The following is a 21,704-nucleotide window of genomic DNA, read 5'->3' as shown; positions in this document are numbered from 1 at the left end:
GGGAGAGGAGGGCATGGAGGGAGGGGGGGGCACAACATACACTCTAAGAGAATAATCTTTTCTCTAAGAGTGTAGGATCAAATACTGGTACACAGAGTCTTTGTAGGTCAGAGCATTTCAGGCGGTTGGTGCAAACAGGATGGGCATAAACATACACCTTGCTGACTCCATCTCAGGATATCTTGATATTCTTCTCAAAACAAACAAAGTGACAAACTTTGAACACGCACACACAGACACGCACACGCAGACACGCACACGCACACACACACACACACACACACACACACACACACACACACACACACACACACACACACACACACACACACACACACACACACACACACACACACACACAGGCCAGATGTAAGTCTAGGTCCTGCTGCAGCAGCCAGCAGTCTTCATCTCTTTGTTGACGTACTCCTGGAGCGTAAACTTGTCACTGGGCTCCTTCGAAGACCTGTGCTTCAGCTCTCTGAGAGGGAGAGTAAAGGAGAAGAAAGAGAATGGAGTGAACGAGAGACAGAGAGGAGGAAGAATTGAAGAGGTGTATGATTAAGTAAAAAGGAAGAAACAAACCAAAAATAATGGTTTCGTCTCAATATTAACACACGTTCAGAGGGTCTAGTAATAACATGCCACATTTCCCTTTTACATGTCCTCTATATAGGTGAAGAATTATCTCATGTAGAAGTACACTCACCTAGCCACAGCAGTGAAGGCTAGCTCCACATTCAGGCCTGACTTAGCACTGGTCTCCATATAGGGCACACCAAACTCCTGCACAGACAGAACAACAAACAGCGAAAACATCAACAACAATAAGATTGTATACACAACTGTGTGAACCTTCAGCCCTGACCTCTAAGGACACATTTTACTCTGTGTGCATTGATACAGATTAGTTCATACCGGAGCACTGCACTTAAAAAGTCCCGACTTACACAACAGTTCCCTATAAATAAATTGAGGGGAATTGCTTACCAACAGATGCAATAGAGGAACAAATCAATATCTGATAAAGTGTATCACCAGCCAGCGTAGGCACCAGGGGATATTTCTCAATGCACATTAGTGACAAGGCTTAGTGACAAGACACACTGGCAGAGCCTGGAGAAATCCTGAAGGTACATAGTGTCAGATTAATGACTTCAATACAGGGAAGATGCTGCCATATTATATCTTTGAATCTGGCACACCTTAGGCAAGTTTGCATAATCTAGGCATTCTAGAGAATCTATCTACTGCTACTTATTTATTTTTTGTTGCATTCTTGTGTATTTGTATTTCTTGTATATTTTGTATCTATTGTAAATTGTGTATTCAGTCTTGATTGTGCTTCTTTGTTGTTCCTGTATATGGCTGCTGTAACAGTGCAATTCCACCCCGGGACTCAATAAAGTACCTGCCTACCTACCTATCTACCTACCTACCTATCTACTGTAGCTACCTACTGTACCTATTTGTTGTTGCTGGGTTCCGCTGCTGTGGCCTGAGGGAACTGCCTTCATAGGCCCTCAACACGCAAACTTTTTAGCCCTGCATCTGCATTATTCTGAGAGCATACGGCTGTTGTTACACTATCCAGATGTGCCTAAAGCCCCAGACGCACTGGAAGAGTCTGACGCTAGCGTTTTGAAGTACACCAATTGTTTTAAATGGCCGATAACGCACCGAAAGCGTTTTGAGGCGAGTCAAACTGCCTTGACGCTTCTACTCCGAACTTGTTTACATTTTGGAGCGTCAAATGGGGACAAATCAATCTAAATTAAATCAGCTCCCTATCAAAGATTACGCCTGCAGTGTGCCATAGGAGCATCAAATGAAGCGCGTCAATTGACTCTTCCAGTGCGTTCCCAGATAGCAAGCGGATGTGTAATGATTCTGGGCCATATATGGGCCGGAACTAAGCCACAAGGGCCAGATCTGGCCTGTATATGGCCCAGATCCGCTTGCTATCTGGGTTTGGGGCTTTAGAGGCTTTTAAAATATTATATGTATAACTAGATACTGGGCTGTGTTTTATACTGGACAAATACATGCATTCATGTTGTAGTGGGGTAGTGCATGTTAGAAACCTGGCAGTTCCCATTCTCATTTATGTATTTGTGCAAGAAAAACAAAGAGTTAAAGGACAGAGTTTGAGAGAGAGAGAGAGAGAGAGAGAGAGATCAGAAAGAGCAATATTCACTGATATTTTCTTAGATCCTTTTGATGTAATGTGATGTAATGTAATGTTAACTGAACATCTTCTCTCAATATTCAGGCATCTCTATTGGCTGAGCTCATCTCATCCTCACCTTGGCCAGCCTTTCCCCATCCTCTCTCTTCACCACCCTCTCATGTGTGCTGTCCGCCTGGGGTGACAGAGAACAAGCACTGTGAATGGACACGTGTCACACCGGAACTATAATAGATTATTTAGAGTGTGTAGGACGGGATGGGCGGGGGGACATCATTACGGGTGACACACAATGTAACATGTATGGATGCTATGACATGCCTACAGTAAGTAAACAAACATCGTTTCACCAGTAATGTTACACTTCTGTCGGACTCCCCTATTCTCCTCTCTTTTAACCATCACCATGCATCACTAGTCATGAAATCCGCTGATGATTATTTGTTCTAATTTTACATTGTTCATTAATTCATTAATTCATTCATAACCTTTATTTAATTTCTCGGGAATACACAATTGAGGGGCAGACCCTCACTTTCAATGTAGCCGAGATTACAAAACGAGCAATTGTTGAAGCAATTGTAGAAACTCCAGAGAGCCCTTTTGGTTTTGAATACATGATGACGGCGAGACTATCTAATGCGGTAAAGTCTGAACTGTCATCCTAATTTGGGGATGATTCCTGGTGTGTGGGAACACAGAGTGCAGACTAAAAGTCTAAGCCGCTGGCCTAACTGGGACATGTTCTCTGCTCTACTGCCACGTGGATGGGAGTTATTTGTAAATATAACCAATCTGTTGCATTCATCCCGCATAGCTGATCAAATGTTGTGTGTGACAGTGTACAGTCATGAGAGAGTTGAGGCGAAAAGAGGTCCTTATTGTACTGCATCCTCAAGATAAACGCATATCGACACTGAAGTAAATAAAGTAATCATTGTTGTCTCTGGGTTTCATAGTTGTTGTGTCGTCAGGCTAATTAGCTGTTGTGTCTGGCTAATCACATTTACATTTCAGTAATTTACCAGACACTTTTATCCGAAGCGACTTAGGCTACATTTGCCAAGTTATTGGTTTAGTGATTATGCAACTACTAATTTCACCCCATGTGACCCCATGTGAAATGAGTTGACCGATGTTTATGAGATGGGAGGATTTCCCAGAATGCCATACCTTGTTACCCAGCAACATCAGGACCACATCCTGCTGGGCGTACTCATGGATCTCTGTCAGCCAGGCCTGAGAACAGAGGAGGGAGACGAATAAAGCCCAATCCGTACCAGTTAACATTCAGCCAAGTGCTTCTGACCTCCCCTGACCGCTCTCTGGACAGTGTCAGGAGGGACTGGAGGTTGAAAGAAGATGTGGTGATGTAGTATACAGAGACGGAGAGAGATGGAATGAGCAAGTGAAAGAGACAGATAATGCGAGAGAGAATGAGTGAGAGAGAATGAGAGAGAGAGAGAGAGAGAGAGTCAACAAATAGTAAAGCATCAGCAGCCTAATAAAGAGCTCTCCTGCAGCCTTGGAGAGGGAGATCATAAGGCTTTATGACTGACGCAGAGACAGCCTGCACAATCATCACCCGGCAACGGTTGGCCTCCATCACCGTGAACAATATCAGTACAAACAAAACAACACTCCTGGCCTCAGGCCACCCAACAGTAGCCTAGCTTTGAACTCTTCCATATAGATAGATAGATAGATAGATAGATAGATAGATAGATAGATACAGTAGATAGAAATATAGATAGATAGATAGATAGATACTTTATTTATCCCAGAGGGAAAATTGTTCACTCTATCCATCCGCTGTTAATGAACAGTTTGAAAAAAAAAAAAAAAACTGTTTGAAACTGACAGAGGCATAGATCGCACCCCTTCTGCCAAAACAATACCCCTCACCTGAGCAGTCCAGGAATAATACCATTACGAACCTTAATTGAACCCCACTTGAAATACTCCACATTGGTTTTCTGACTGACTAGTAATCAATCGTCTCTGTTATGTGAGTCCAGAGCCGTTTCTGAATCTGTTGTAATTACATCTACTGATGACCTGATGACGTTAATGATTTAACCCCCGTTAGGCTCAGTCAGGATGGGTCGATGCCTGCTGAGAGAGAGAGAGAAAGTACAGAGTGAGATGGAGTGTATAATGAGGGACACACACACACACACACGCTCAAAGGAAACCCCCTGCGCAGGCACCTTTCAGAGGGCACATCAGCTCCTAATGGCACATCTGAACGTGTGGCAGAGGTCAGTCACCAACCAAACACAGTCCAGCGCCCCTTGCCATCAATCAATCAATCAATCAATCAATCAATCAATCAATCAATCAATCAATCAATCAATCAATCAAAGCTTTATTTGTATAGCGCATTTCATACCCAGAGGCAACACAATGCGCTTTACAGAGAACAAGGGAGGTGGGCATACGACTCTCACCCATCGCAGTCATCCAGCCCCTCTCTGGCCTTCCTGCCACCAGACAGACCGATGAGTGAACCCTCTGATTAACATTGCACGGCCATTCTCACACACATATGGAACAGCTGCCTTCCTAAGGGGATCTTATTTAATTTCAAAAGAACACATGTCCACCAGTTGAAATATTGGAAGTCAAAGGATGAAAGCATGGATTGCTCCTTTAAGGAAATGCAATGCCATTTCTTGTCGGGTATGGGTGTATGGAATCTTCCATAGCCCCGGAATAAACTTCTAAAAAGCTCCCTACTACAAAACGCCAGCAGCAGATTTAACGTCCAGTCTATTCTCTGCCATTTCAATAGCAATAAGATATTCCAGCCTTAAGAAACCCTGTGCTACCACCAGACCAGCATTCCGAAATCATCTCTTGCAGCCTCAGTTCATGGTAAACGGATGCACTTATATAACACTTTTATCCAAAGCGCTTTACAATGGCCTCTCATTCACCCATTCACACACCAATGGCGGCAGCTGCCATGCAAGGTGCTAGCCTGCTCATTGGGAACAATTTGGGATTCAGTGTCTTGCCCAAGGAAGGACACTTCGACATATGGACAGGAGGAGGCGGGATTCGAACCGGCGACCCTACGATCATTGGACGACCCGCTCTACTGTACCTCCTGAGCTACAGTCACCCCAGTGGCTGCTGCAATGGCTGATAGGCAGAAGTTAATTCCACATAAAGGCCAGCATTACTCACGTGAGCGTTGTGGAAGATGACACCGGGGAAAATAGAGCTTTGATGGGCTGTTTTACATGCAGATCAGCTCCAACCTGGTTCAAACGCCTGTATGCACGTCTGTGGTGTTATCGGGAGCATGCACTACAACCAGTCTCAACCACATGCCTAGCTCTGGCCTCCTATTGTGTGTTGTTTGATGGCCGCTGTTAAAGGTTTTATGCCCCCCCGCCCCCCCAACCAAACCCTGAATACTAGTCGTATTTCCATTAACGTGCCCACCGACGCGATGCTAAGCTCCCACAGCTATTTTTTTAACAGACAGAGATGATGGAGTTCTGTTCTGTCCAGGCTGCCGCGTTCTTCATTACCACACCACAGAATGGTTTGTCTTTTAATGGCGTTTGTGCGTGTTTTATTTGTGTACTTACCTCTGTATGTGTCCCTGTGGTGTGTGTGTGTGTGTGTGTGTGTGTGTGTGAAAACCAAGTGTGTGAGGACAGAACCTTATGTACTGCGCTGCCTGTCTCCCAAACGTCCTGTGAGACAGGCGCTTAGGACATCTCAGCCTCAGACAGAACATTTTAGCCTCTAAGAATCAGATAAATCCGATTAGCTATTTAAACGCTTGGAAGTAATCAAGTCCAGGATGTGCAGTGATAAGAGAAAACAGACTCTAGTTCTCCAAGCAGCAGCTCATCAAGCCGCAGAGACGTTCCGGTGCCTTCGGACATCATTGGTCCGACACCGATCTAGTGAAAAACAATTCAGCCCAATGGACACTGTCTTTAAATAAACACACAAACACACACACACACACACACACACACACACACACACACACACACACACACACACACACACGCACACACACACACGTCCACCCACATACATGCACTGTCCAACTGTCCTTTCGAATATTGACTTCTGAGATATATGACATTCAACACAATACATAAGTGATCTGTTTTGAGCAACTGACATATTTCCCATTGAGGGTTGTGATATTGATCTATTTTTGTCACTATCAGGTGATATTTGACTCACACAGCCCATCCACACAAAGTCATCATACTGACAACAGAGCAAAATAAATAAATAAATAAATAAATAAATAAATAAATAAATAAATAAATAAATAAATAAATAAATAAATAAATAAATAAATAAAATAGCTACAGTAGTTTACCTTGAAGTAAGAAATATAGCAACTAACCTGGAAACACTGAAAATGTATTGTGGTTCTCCAATCTGGTAACCCTGAACTTGGGGACCTTCATGAGTCGTGACATATATTCGACTAGTTTACTGAGAGAAACTCCATCCCAGGGAGAAGTTTGTCAGTCATGTCTCTCCACCCGGCCTGCCATTAAGACTGTTAATGAACCATAACCAGTGATTACACACTGTTGAGCAGTTTAAAGGCCCCGATGCCTCATGGATAATTTAACCGGCACCATCATCCCGGGGATAAAAAACAGCGTTTTTTACAGAGGGGGGTGAAGATGAAAGATCAGTAAGATCTCACAAGACTAGCGCAGACGGAAAAAAAACAAACCTAAAAATAATACTGAAACTAATAAAAACGAAACTAAAACTAAACATTTTCCAAAAATACAAAACTAAACTAAACCAGCATCCTGCTTTAAAAACAAATTAAAACAAAACTAAACTTCAAAACAAAAAGTTAAAACGATATAAAAATAAAAACTAATGAAAAAAAGCAAAACTATAATAACCTTGGACTGGCTAAGCAGCTCACCCACACAGGGTCACAGAACATCATTTTATTGGCTGTAAATAAAAGAGGTGATAGGGTCTAATAAGGTATTGAGACAGCTCACATGCACATGCAGAAAGAGGATAAAGTCAGAAGGGCAGCAGTTTTAAAGGGCAGCTAAAGACACACTTAGCATTTGAGTGCTAGGCCGTCTCTATCTGCCACACTCTCTCCTTTCGGCTTGCCTGTTTTCCCCTGACACTGACCTCTTATGTCACTATGTTTACGTGCACTCTTTTTCTTTATTGTATACAGTGCACTCTGAGCACTCGTGCTACGAAGGGTGCTATATAAATACAATTTTACTTACTTACTTAGAAGGGAGGCTGAGTGGAAAACAGAGGAAGTAGAGAGGGAGAAAGAGAAAGAGAGAGAGAGGAGAATAGACAGGGATAGCTACTAAGAGAACGGGGTAGAGAGAGAGGAGAGAGAGAGAGGAGAAAAGACAGGGATAGCTACTAAGAGAATGTGTAGAGGGAGAGGAGAGAGAGAGAGGAGAATAGACAGGGATAGCTACTAAGAGAACGGGTAGAGGGAGAGGAGAGAGAGAGAGAGAGAGGAGAATAGACAGGGATAGCTACTAAGAGAACGGGGTAGAGGCAGAGGAGAGATAGATGAGGAGAAAGACATTTTAATTAACCTTTTATCTATCAGTCCCTGGATGTGTGTGTGTGTGTGTGTGTGTGTGTGTGAGATGAAAGAGCTCACATTGATGGGAGCAGTGTGATTACCAGGCCATTATGGAGGAACTGGGGAGCATGCTACATGCTGAATGCTACATAAACACAGACGCTATAGTATGTCCCTAGCTCCATGATAGCTCGCCACTAAGCTTGTTCTACATTAGGCCCTACAGAGCTTTTAGACTGGCTAGACTGAGTGAGGGGAATGCCTAGACGTGATCAGACTCTCATCTATCTCTCCTTCTCTCTCCTTTTCTCTCTCTCTCTCGTTCTCTCCCATTTTCTCTTGCTCTTCCTCTTTTGTACCTCGTCTTTCCGTCATACTGTACATAGTTTTAAACTTTTGCTGGAAAAACACGAATGACATTTATTTCTCATTACATTCAACAACTGTCAAGTCTAAATCTGTCCTTTGGGCGTCTCTCCTTTCTCTCTCTCTCTCCCTCTGCTGCCTATCTCTCTATCTCTCTCCTAGTATGTTTTTTTGCTCTATCTTCCACAGTGTTGACATCAATCCATTTTCATGGCAGCTTTAGTGCTGCACATCCTTTATGTCCAATTACAAGCTGTCTTATCAGTCTGCCGGAGACCAGAGATTTCTCTTCTTTCTCTTCTTAACTGACACTGTAAATAATTGAAGGGTGGAAGTTGCGGTCCTGGTCTCTGCTGCTCTTCTGATATAAATTGACAAACAGCCTTTGCTGCAGATGGAGAATACAGATTCCCTGCATGATGAAACATACAGAAACCAAACATTGTTTAAGACTTGAAAAGAAGTGGCCAAATATTTGACGGTTTGTCTGTGCTCCTGCTGCTGCTGGTTTACTGAGGAGAGGAGTGCAGTGGTCATTTGCAATTTTCTTGATTTATTAATTAATGATTTGATGGATATTAACTGGTACAGATTTCAATTAATACAGAATGTACAAGATGCTTGGGACTTTCGGCGCACGGAATTCACTGATGTGGACAAACATGCTCCTTTCAAAACTGTTAAGGTCAAGGGTAAACATCTCCCAAGGATCAGCTCGTGTGTGTGTTGTTTGCGTGTCAGCAACTTATTAGTCTCTTTGGACAGAGGGACAGAGCATGGTCAACATTCTGCCAGACAAGTGATAGTGCTGATTGGGAAGTACACAAGCAGCTGAGAAATATGAGCAAGACGAAAAACCTCTAATGCAAGTCTAACAACACGTAACTCAGGAGGTAAGGCGGCCGGCTGGGGATCGAAAGGTTCCAGGTTCGATCCCAGCTTCCGGAGTGTTCCGAAGTGTCCTTGAGCAAGACACCGAGCTCCAAAACCGCTCACGTGCGGCATGGTGGCACAGTACCTAGAACTGTCGCCTCACAGCAAGAGGGTCTCCGGGCCTTTCTGTGCGGAGTTTGCATGTTCTCCCCGTGTTCACAAGGGTTTCCCCCATAAAAGAAACCAATATGAAAGCATGCAGAGGAACAGATCGCTAACGCTGTCCGTTCCCAGCGAAGACGGACAGGAGCACTTGGTTGACCCCCGGGCGCGTCCCCCACACGCTGCCTACTGTCTGCTCCCGACTGCCCTTGGGGGAAGGACGACAGGATGGGTTAAGTGCAGAGAAAAATTTCATTGGTGGACACCTCTGTCATTTTGTGTGTGTGCCTCATCACCGTGTGTTGTGCAAAATCCATCGTATGACAATAAAAGTTTGTCTCACTCATTTTTAAGAACCCCAAGCAATTCTGGAACAAAATCAAATCAATTATTAATACTTCTGATAAACACTCTATCAATCAAATAAGAGTTGCCGATACTCTTTATATATTGCCCAAGCATTCAATCAGCATTTCCCCTCTGTATGTTCTGCCTCATTACCTGACTCTTACCTGTCTACTGGCTCTACTAGTAGTGTTACACGTTGCCACAGTTCTTTTGCTTTTAGGAAAATTTTATCTACTGAGGTTCTGAATGCCAGTGATGAATTAAATGTGAACAGTGGTGCTGGACTTGATGGTATAGAAAATAGCTATATTAAACTAGCATCCAATATTCTTATGTAAGTCTTTCAGACTTATTCAATGTCTCTTTATCCACAAGTGAGTTGCCAGCTATCTGGAAATGTGCACGTATTACCCCACTCCACAAAGGATGTACTTGGTACATGCTGGTGATGTACTTGACTGTAATAATTATAGACTTATATCGACGGTTTCCTATTGTAACCCTAGATCATGTCCGACGCTGACTCGCTCTGGCAGCTCTACCCAGCACAGACGATGCCACACGACATGGGCAAAAGATAATACCGGACATAAGGAGACGGTGACGACCAAGTGACAACCAGTGTGCCCGAACAGCCCCAGGCAGAGGGCGACCCGCAGTCTCGTAAGACTTGGAGATGCCCTCACAAATCCACTGGGAAAGACGCTGTTTAGACAGCGGTGAACCTACCTTCCCAGGGCCGTGACAAACCATCAACTGGTCCAGACTGCAGCCGCGCGCTCAACATAACAAGTCGGCGCCCGCACAGGACACAATAAGTACTAGCGAGTCTCTTCCTCAGGAGGATAGAAGGCGCTCAACTCCAAGTCCTGAGCGCTGAACGCACTCCGGACAACTTTGGAGATGAAAGATACCCATCAACCGTGATGAGAAAGCCTTGTCAGTGCTCTCAAATCATTCTTGTCGCAGCGTAGCTTGGCGTTAATACCTCCCCTCTCAAGTTTTGCCGTTAATAGATCCCCCTACGCTAAAGCAAATATATTAGAATCAAGTTGAATCAAGCTGACCATGTCCCCATATGGAAAGATGTCACATACTGTAAGTTGGCACCTCGCCTGAGTGCAGTCTAGTTCTTATCCTTTCTATGAATCCACCCCTGGACAACTCTCCAATACCCCACGATGCACCTGGCATGGTAATGCTCTATTATTCTGAGAACAGGAAATGAGACGTTGACATGGTGCATTCTGGCCCAACCCTGGAGACGGGAAGTGAAGGCTGGTTAGGACACCAGGAGCTGGTCAGACCCCAGAAAGAGAGAGAGAGAGAGAGAGAGAGAGAGAGAGACAGAGAGAGAGAGAGAGAGTGAGAGAGAGGGTCTGTTGGAGGTTGAGGAGATGCTGAATCTGTGTGTGTGTATGTGTGTGTGTTGTTTGTGAGTGTGTGTGTTGTTTGTTTGTGAGTGTGTTGTGTGTGTGTTGTTTGTGAGTGTGTGCTGTTTATTTGTGAGTGTGTGTGTGTGTGTTTGTGTGTGTGTTGTTTGTGAGCATGTGTGTGTGTGTGTGTGTGTGTCATACACCATGCGATTGTTTATTGTTGAATACGTGAGGGAGAGTGAGAAGAGAGTGAGACAGTTGCATTCTCTCAGCTGATGTCATGTTTTTGGAGAGAGACAGGGGAGGGTTGGGTGAGAGAGAGAGAGAGAGAGAGAGAGAGAGAGAGAGGAGGAGCACAGACTGAAGGTTAGACAGACAGGTGGCTGCTGCTCTGTTGTTTCCAGCTGACAGTGCTGTGACAGTTGGTGCTACGTGAGGGTACTGTCGACACCATGTTTGTTTGGTTCCTTTTGCTAGATCGGGCAACGACCTGCCCCCTCAACGTCCCCTTGTCTGACGGTGATGGACATGTGTGTGTGTTTGTGTCGGGGTGGGGAGGGGGGGAGGGGGAAGGGGTGCTCAGAGGTGAATCTGTTGTAGGTCACGTTGATGCCACCACAACGTGTTCACAATTATACAACGTTAAATGTCCAAGGAGTAGATTCACCTCTGAGCACACACACACACACACACACACACACACACACACACACACACACACACACACACACACACACACACACACACACATCTCCGCAGAGTTCGAGAAAGGCAACTGAGCTCGATGGTTTTCTCAGTTTATTTAATTATCGTGAATAACCTTTCAATATTGTGATCGACCCAGATGCCGTACCCAGGTCGAAACGTCCTCTCTTAAGCACTAATCAATCCGCTCTGCAGGTATACTGATATCAGAGCACTACTCTTCTCTTCTTTCTCATCAAACTAATTTGACAGGGAAACGTTTGAAAGTCACCCCGCTCTCTGCCAGAACCGTTGTCACGTTGTTGTCTGACTTTTCTGAAGTTTTGATGTAACAAGTGGAGTCCTACTCACCCCCATCATTAAAATAAGGGTAAAAATGAACACGCGGGGAAACGAGGTGCCCTAACGCCATTATAGCCTAATATTAATTGTGGGCTGAATCCACACATCTCCCATTCCCCTGTTATTCTGCCTACCTATTCCATGTAGGAAAACTTTATGTACCATTCATTTTCAATGTGTATGTAATGTGCTAAACAAATTAAATAGCCTTGCTCGCATTGCCCATTGCAAATATGAAACATCTGTGACATACAGGCCTATTGTGGTTCCCCCACAAAAGTGTCATTACGCACACAGCAGAATGTCTGAAAACATCAACTGACTGATGCAAATAATGACCAATAACCCGGATAAAAATCGGAAAAATAAGACAATGAAAACATAAAATGAAATCATATAACATCACATGACGCCGTGACCCCAACAAACATAATGGGGAAAATAGATATGCAAGGACAGCAGGAGTTGCAGCCGTGCCCACCAAATATGAACAGCTCACCGATGCACGGGACAATGCGAGACCCTGTGACAGGTAGGCTAGAAATAATATGCCACCAAGGACACATTCAAGATGGCACAACTGCATGTATAAGCAACAAAAAATGTCCCAGCTGACAGAGCATGAATACATGACCAACCTGTGTGTGTGTGATGACAGACCACAGGTGTATCCAAGTGGCAGTCACATCCAATTACGCACAGCTGTTGGTTAATGCAGACTACGGTAGGCTATATAATGATCCGGGGGTAGTTGCACACATTTGATGGGGATGAACTACTGTATCTCATACTGTATGTGCATGCAGATGTGGGATTGTTGCAGAATAATTATGGTCATGATGATAAACTTTATTTATTTCAGACATGGACTGCACCTCAAATTGCTTTATATATTGAGCATACTGTACAGCAAGTGGTAAAGTAGGAGACAGTAGGCCTACATCAAATAGCGAGAAAAACTACAGAGCAGCATAAAAGGATTCAATTCTGATTAGAGGGAAATACGGTAGAACACTTAAAACACATGGAACCATATTACATACTGTAGAGGAAATATTTTCATGTTTTCCCTAATTTTAAACACTAAAGGGATCGGGGTGCATGAAAGAAGGGAAAAGGGGGAAAACACAATAAGGATGAACAATGCGCACTGTATTAATATCTCCTTGCTTAGTGTAACATTTATTTGCCTGTCACGGCTGCATTTGTGAGCGTTTGGTCGCTAAGAAGGGTGTTAAGACCCTTCTTACAACTCCTTCTTAGCGAAGGATCATCTTAGGCTAAGAAGCAATCTGGTAAACCTGTTTGCTTCTTAAGGAGGCCTAAGAAGGATCTTAAGAAGCACTTAGCGCTAAGTTCTTCTTAAATTAATCTGGGAAACACAGCCATTATTTGTGATGGCAAATAAAAGCAAGAAGTGGACTTATATGTGGGCCTGAAGCCAGTCAAACTATAGCCTACAGAGAACCACGTGAAAGACACTGGTGAGTGTATGGTCGGAACAATGGGACGTTGGAGCAATGGGCTTTGGCTTTTCGGAATAACAGGCTATTGGACAAAAATAATGGTGTGTCGGAACAATGGGCACGTGTACACAGGTCCAGGCCTCGGTTCCGGTCGGAGTAACAGGAAGAGGGTCATCAAGTAAAACATTTGGTCTTGCCTGGGTGATATTCATCCTCAAGTCAGTTATCTTATCTCTAAATATGCTACAAATTGCTCACACTTGGAAGTAGAGAAGATGTTGACAGGTCTGTAGGGGGCAGGGTTTATAAGGTTGTCAATTGTTGAAAAAAGCACCCTGGAATTGGTATGATTTGGGGAGATCAATTTCGAGAAGTGATCTCTCCTAGCATTTCTTATAGCCTTATTAAAGGCATAGAGATGTTCTTTAAGGATATCATGGTGAACCTGCAGCTTTGTCTTCCTCCATGTGCGCTCAGCTTGTCTACATGTTCTCATTTCAGTTGATTTATCTAATTTCTCCATGGAGCTTTTTGTTTGGCTGTGACCTTTTTCAATTCCATAGGTGCTACAGAGTCAAGGGCAGCGCTCAATTTGGCATTAAAAGTGGTCACTAGGTCATTAACATGTGAAAGCCTCACTTCAGGGGTTGTTACACTATTTGTGCTCATCATTATTATGGAGTTATCATTACTACGAAGTTTCTTAACCAAGCGTTGTGTGTTAATCTGATCTTTGGGTGTCAATGCTGTACAACAACAACAAAAAAGATCAGAAACGGCAAGGTCAATGATAAGATACAACAGTCGTAAGACCCTTTTGAGATCACAAGATGAAGGGTGAGGCCTCTGTTGTGAGTGGGTCCAGTAACGTGCTGACTAAAGTCCATGGAGTTCAAGAGGTTGATAAAGTCCCTGACCGTCGAATCACCCTCATTATCAACATGCAGATTAAAATCACCTGTGATGATTATCTTATCATAGTTTGTGTGGATAATGGACAGGAGTTCAGAAAAATCTGCTAAAAAAGTTGGACTAAAATCATCAAAGGAAATGCTTCTGCAGCTCAAAACATCCATAGCTGGTGGCTGTCCCTCCTCCTTTTTTTCCACTTCTAGTAGACTGAAAGAAACTATAGTTCGGAGGAGAGGCTTCAATAAGGGCAGCTGACCCATTTTAATTTAGCCAGGTTTCAGTTAAATGGTAAATGGACTGCACTTATGTAGCGCTTTTCCACCTTAGCGGCACTCAAAGCGCTTTATAATGGCCTCTCATTCACCCATTCACACACCAATGGCGGCAGCTGCCATGCAAGGCGCTAACCTGCTCATTGGGAGCAATTTGGAGTTAGGTGTCTTGCTCAAGGACACTTCGACATGTGGACAGTCGGAGCTGGGATTCGAACCGCTGACCCTTCGATCATTGAACTACCCACTCTACCAACTGAGCTACAGCCGCCCCACGGACTATGTTAAAAACATAGTCTAATTTACGTTCACATATAAGTTCGTTGATGAGAAGCGTTTTCCCAGCTTCAGCTGATATTCAGAATTGCCATTGATATATTCTCTGGATGGAGGGGCTGACTCGAGCTACACTTTGGCACAGAAATCAAATTCCACTCCATTTAGTCTGTGACTGTCTCTGTAGGATCTTGTAAAAGCAAGGCATTGTGTAATCGTGTTTATAGGCCTACCACTAGAGACACTAGGATCTCTAAAAACTGACCGATCAGAGGTAGTTACTATGTTGAAAATCCCGCCAAATACACTTGTGTACACTGTGTCAATAGGGTCGGGACCTAGGGGAGATGGTTCGGTAGAAATTTCAACACGATGACAGCGGCTGAGGGAAGAAGCCATGTTCTCAGAGAGCAGCCAGTTTGGGTAGAGACCATCACGTTTCAGAATGTGCAAGCAGAGCAGTGAAGGGGTTTTGACTGAGCAAGGATCTAAACCGACAGCCTGGCTTTTTTCTCTTTAAGGGATGGAGATATGCCAATGACACAGATCAGTAAGGAGGATAATAGTTCTCCGAGGCAGCCTCGCGTCTCTCCGAGTCTCAGCTTTACGTGCCAAAAAAGCCTGGTCTTTCCCAACAAATCCGCTGTGACTTCTAGCAAGGCTAAAGAGTAAAGAAGAATTGATTTTGGTAATTGCCTCGGGTATTTTCTGAAGTGTTGAAGTGAAGCTTGTCAGAGCAGAGGAGGGATTGTGGGGATTGTGGTCTTAGACACACCGTTGACTGAGCCAAAATGCTTTGGAACTGAAGCAAGTCAGTGTAGCAACAATTGCAACACACCCCAGAGGGGCTGATTAACCCCAAGGTCTGCTCTCTGGCTCCTAACATCTTATTGAGGATTAAGAGTGCCAGGGTACAGCTCAGAACAGACTTTAAGGACAGTTTTGGAATTGAGCATTATAAGCCATGTTATCAGGTTATTTACAATCTCATACAACGGCCGATATAAGTTTCGTCAAAACTTGACAAAACTTTGATACATGACAAACATGACAAAACTTTGATATCTGCCGTTGTATATGATCGTAAATAACCTTTTAACATGGCTTATAATGCTGAATTCCGAACCTGTCCTTTAACATGGGAGCCAGAGGAGGGAGAGAGAGAGAGAGAGAGAGAAAGAGAGAGAGAGAGAGAGAGAAAAGAGAAATATGTATAGGTAAAAGGGAAGAAGATATTTGGCTTAGATATGTTCTACTTTCTCCTATCCTCCTTCAAATCTCTGAGATGCTACGAGAATATCACAGTCTAATCTGACACCGCTGTCCACATACGTCCTTAACGTTAGCACAACACATAAAGCCTGGCCATCACTCTGTCTCTAGAAAGCTGGAGGCCACGTTGGCCATCAGGAGGTGTCAAATTATGATTAGTGTGAATCATTTTGAATTAGCATAACAGGACGCACACAGTACACATTTGTGACCATGGCGTGATCGGTTATAATGCGGTCCTCACACACGTGTCAACGCCTCTGCGGGCTTACGTTCTCTCCGTGGGCGGTGGGCCCTAATTGAAGCAGGCGTGAAGTAGAAAGGCATTTGGTAGGTGGCAGCGGGATGAGAGGAGTTTGGAGGCTTACATGTATTGTGTGCTACACCCACTGACACATTATTATTATGGTTCTAATGTTTCAGCTCACAAGGACCCCCGTCACCATGGCAGTCACTGCCACAGTAAATTGACTTCTACAAATCGCAAATGCATGAATATAAAAATTGGATATTAATACTTGAAAGTTTTCACATTCCCTTAGATCCTAGTAGGAGAGATGGATGGAACAGGTCAAAATAATCAAATATCATGCAATTCTCTGCATTCTTTAGAATCTGAGTTAGAGTGTAAGGTTCACAGTTTATTCAAATCAAATCAAATCAAACTTTATTTGTATAGTGCATTTCATACACAGAGGCAACACAATGCGCTTTACAGAGAGCAATGGGGAGGTGGGCCTTAGGTCCCACCCCTACAATAAATCAAATCAAATCAAATTTATTGCATATCGCATTTCATACACAGAGGCACACAATGCGCTTTACACCCCTTCTTACTTAGCAGCACGGTGGCACAGTACTTTGCACTGTCACCTCACAGCAAGAAGGTCCTGGGTTCAATTCCCTGGGTTCAATTCCCTGGGTTCGATTCCTTGGGTTCGATTTCCCTCAGGTGGGGTGTCTCCTTTCTGTGCGGAGTTTGCATGTGCTCCTCATGTTCGCAAGGGTTCCCGACCAATAATCCAATACGAAAACATGCAGAAGAAGAGATGCTATTCAGTCCTGTCCTTGACCAGGACTTGGGACTAAGCACTTGGACTTGGTCCCCAGGTGCCACTGACGAGACTGTCCACTGCTCCCTGGAGGAGGACAGCTTGGATGGGAAAATGCAGAGGACAAATACCACGTGTGTGTTGTGTTTTCGCTCACATGTGTACTTGTGTGTCACTTGCCGTGTGGCTGATTAAAGACCCCGCAACATCCTGCAATTCTAATATTAAAACTAAAACCCTATTAGAGGACGAGCACAATCCATAAAGTTAACATCATTGCCTCCGCGCCCGGCGACCATTTTCGGTCGCGTGTGTTCGTTATTTTGTTCATTTGTTTATCATGATTACACAAAAACAATCAGAGTGATTTTCACGAAACTCATTGGAGGAGTGTAGCATGGGCCAACTTAGAACCCATTAAATTTTGGAGTGGATCCGAATCACTGGGCAGATACACGAATGAAAAGAAAACAAGATTTGGCCACACTAGGACCATTTCCCTTCACTCCATCCTTACGTCTTCTGCCCAGTTTACTATACTGCCCAGTTTACTATACTTCCCAATTTACTATACTGCCCAATTTACTATACTTCCCAATTTACTATACTTCCCAATTTACTATACTGCCCAGTTTACTATACTGCCCAGTTTACAATACTGCCTAGTTTACTATACTGCCCAGTTTACTATACTGCCCAGTTTACTATACTGCCCAATTTACTATACTGCCCAGTTTACTATACTGCCCAGTTTACTATACTGCCCAGTTTACTATACTGCCCAGTTTACTATACTGCCCAGTGGCCGAGTGTCCACTATGACCAGTGTCGTGTATGACAGGCATGTGAGGAAAATCACACTTTATTTATATAGCATTATTTAATGCACAGAGGCAATATAATATTCTTCACACCAAGGAGGGGGGGGATGCATGCAGTATATACTACTGTAACACTGACACTCAAGGTCAAAGTAACGGTCATTTTACTTTTCCAACAGAATCTACCTCTCATTGGTTGATTCTGGAGCCATGGTACATGACGTAGTGGAGACGGATGATTCACTCACCACTGACTTGAGACCTTGATGTACAGTAAACGTGGTTTGTATTAAGGGGTTTTAAGTTCTTTCGAGGAGGAGTGTTTGAGTGTGTGCACAGTGAACAGGCACTGTAGAGAGTGAATGCCCTTTGAGCATCCACAAAACCTTTAGAAAACAGTTATTGCTACTTCAGAGTTGTAGCTTGCTAAGTTTGACAAGCACTTTCAGTGGGGGAGTTTGAGACGCGGGGAACAGTATCATCTTAAAATCAATGGCTGTCAAAACTACAGCAGGTTGACACCCAACATGACCAACAGGTACACTCCAGTGCTGAACAAGCAGCTACTGATGTGGGAGAAAGCTTGGCTATGTATTGAAAGCCATTCTCATGCCTTGAGTGCGAAAACCTTCATTCCCTTTGTATGTTGGACAAAAGAGTCAGTCAACACAGATACTGTATGTTCTGTAAAGGTGTCGGTAAAGAACCTGGACTACAGAGCTATTCACTTTCAGACTAATCACCCTCACAAGCTATCAGGGATCACAATAACAGACAGCTTAAAGGAGTAGTAAAGGGAAAATGCATGTTTAGCCCTGTTTTAGGGTTACTTGTGATCATATACATTGATTCAGATCAAAATGTTGACAAAGCTAGCATTTTCGAGAAAGTTGATAATTGCTCTACCACCGTTTTGGTCATACAAAAACAAAGCTACAAAAAAGAGCTATTTCTCAGCAGCAAATTGAGAGACGTTGAACCTCCAGCCTTGGAGCGGTGCAACCTCCACAACGAACAAGACTTTTATATTTGTTATCTACCCAAACCCAAGCCCTCTAGGCGCCGCCTACACAGTCACAGCCACAACTCCCTGACTCTGAGATCTCAGATTCTACAGAGAAAGACACAAGGCAGCCAGAGAGTATGAGGCGGAACACACATGTCAGCGCTCCATAATGGGTTCAGACAGGAGCCGGCAGTTCCATCTGAACCCATCAGAATCCATCTGCGTGAGCAGCGCAGGACCAAGACCAGCCTTGCACCCCTTAATGAGAGGCGAAAAGGAGGTCGGGATCAGATGAAGGCGCCCCGGGCAGAACATGACCAAGAGATCACAGAAATAACGTCTCTATTTTCATTTCACTTTGGGCTCACAGATAAATGAAAGATTAAAGGAGGGGAACAGAGTGAACCCTCCAAAACTACAGAACAGAACGGGTGGTCCCAGAAACAGCAGATTTGTTTGCTGCGCCAAGCAAAACATAGGATCAAAGCCAGCAAAATTGGATTTCTATGCATACTGTAAGTGTCTGATTGAGATGGAGAGGGCAATTTTCTGGAAGTAGACAGGGAAACAAGACGGATTGGTGTTTTTTTATTAAGTTTTAGCAGGGCCTCAGATATTCATAGCCTTTTCTGAGCTCAGATGAAGGAATGAGTGTGCCAAGTTTGCGATAGAATCAGAGGGCATTCGTCTTGACAGCTCCACACTCCACCATAGCATTCTTTCTCAGACCTGTGGGTATAACTTTATATATTTGTTTCTTACTCTGTTATTTTCTCAGACATGTGGGTCTTAGCCACTGCCACATCAATAAGGCTTGCGTCCCCCTCGGACTCTGCCCCCTCTGACTCTTTGAACATGACCGCTGACTGTACTCTACGGTACATAGGCTTGCACAGCACACACATCACAAAGGTACACACACTGTATACACTGTACTGTATGTGTGCACTGTATATAAAACACCGCACACACTATTGCCCCTACACTGTCTGCCTTTTATGCCATATATCCAGTAGTGTATGACAGAATGAAACAGAATCTAAGAACCAGCCACACGTTGAAGACTTGGAGGGAAATCAAACAGAAATGCCTTCTGGTCGGAGTGGTTAGATAAACACCTATATCCCATAATCCACATTTTACCCAGCCAGGATGTCTCAGGGATTTAGGGAATGGCATGAGAAGGGGATTTTCAGAGTAGCGCAACTTTTTATGGTCCTATTCTTAAAACGTTTCCAGACCTACTGTTCAAAAGGAATTTGGTCTAGACAGTAAAAATGCATTTACTGCAGGTGAAGCAATATATGGCAAAGAATGGTATTTCACAAGAAATGGCTGAGCCCATGGAGCCTATAGAAGAGTTATACAGACGGTAGGGTTTCCACATTCTATCAGATAGTACTTGAAATGGAAAGAGTTCGTTTTGATAGCCTTTGAGCCTTATGAGAGGCTGACCTGACCTGTACTACAAACAGGATTACGGGGTTAGCGCGATAACTTCAGGTATAAGCCTGGTTTATCCGTATCACAAAGGTGGATCACTTTTCACCGTGCTATATCGCCATGGTAGCTTATGCTGTTGAGCTAACCTGCTCCGGGGCAGGTTAAGTTCCAGATTATGGCTTGAAACGTAAGAAGCACTGCCCGCTGACAGATCAATTCACTTTGAAAATGTCATATGAACGTTAAGATTCTATATGGAACATCAGTGTGTGAATTCAAAATAATCTGCAGTGCGCGAACAGTGAGAGGTTATTTTAAGAACACTTTTTACAAACCGACAAAACCCTCTTTGGCTTTCCCCGATATCATATGAAAAATTGCAGAATGGCAGCTGCTTGAACCATATTTTGCCTTGTGCATTTACAGTCCCGTAGACTGTAGGCTATGCACTGGCTTGCGTTTTATTAGCCTACCTGCAGTTTCGTGTAGGCTGTGGGTGATGAGGAGAACCAAGTAAAAACATTTTTAATTCAATTTTCAAGTCTTAAATGTTGATTTATTAGACTACCCGTTCCTAGGAACAAAGATAAGTACGTTATAACTTATAGGCCTACTGAAATAGGCCGCTTTTTCCCTGTAGCTTATAGCCTACTTCTCCACCTCGAGCTTCACTTTTTCCATCTTAATAGCCTATTTTATCTCGAGTTTGTTCGTCTTGTATAGAGACATTGCATTGTCTACTCCAACCTGAAACTATTAAAAACTATAGCCTACATTTGCTTTATTTAAAGCACAATGAGATACCTTTTTATAGTTAAATATTCACCTTTACATGCTATTAGTTTATGAATTGGCCTTAGCACGACCCCACAAATCGTTTTTGTGACATGAGACTGCATGAGACCCTGTGAATTTATTATTTTAGAATTTCGGTGTACTGGCTAGTACACTGGCGGGAAATATTGTGGTGGAAGCGGAAGTGATGCATTTTGCGTGTCACAATATCAGGAAGACAACAAACACTTTGTTTTGTTTATCTACATGCACATAAAACAAAGAAGACCGATATTTACCTGCATTGAAGCCATCCTTCCAGAAAGTCCATCAAAGTAGCTACAATCTTCCAATCCAGTCTGCTCCACGCACGTTTGTTATCATATTTTACCCATCATTACAACGAGTGAGGTGGGAATTGTGGGAAGTGTGGTTCTTAAAACACAGTGCTGATTTAGCACAACCAGAGGGG

At 43.6% G+C, this 21,704-nt stretch overlaps 1 protein-coding gene across 1 annotated transcript in view; it reads right to left on the bottom strand.

Moving 5' to 3' along the window:
- Positions 1–375: 375 nt before the first annotated feature.
- The window catches only part of LOC311309730 (ras-related protein Rab-26-like), a gene marked incomplete at both ends in the record, with an annotated part of 82,208 nt that continues 60,879 nt past the window's right edge, over positions 376–21,704 (bottom strand). The window contains 4 exons of the mRNA XM_084439053.1: positions 376–478; positions 707–783; positions 2,304–2,360; positions 3,359–3,424. Of these exons, the coding sequence (XP_084295179.1) occupies positions 376–478; positions 707–783; positions 2,304–2,360; positions 3,359–3,424 (303 nt within the window). The remainder of the gene's footprint in view (positions 479–706; positions 784–2,303; positions 2,361–3,358; positions 3,425–21,704) is intronic.

Source organism: Borostomias antarcticus (genome assembly GCF_949987555.1).
Source record: "Borostomias antarcticus genome assembly, chromosome: 5".
NCBI classification, from domain to species: Eukaryota; Metazoa; Chordata; class Actinopteri; order Stomiiformes; family Stomiidae; genus Borostomias; species Borostomias antarcticus.
Note: the sequence above shows the minus strand (reverse complement) of the source record. Positions and strands in the feature narration are given on the sequence as shown.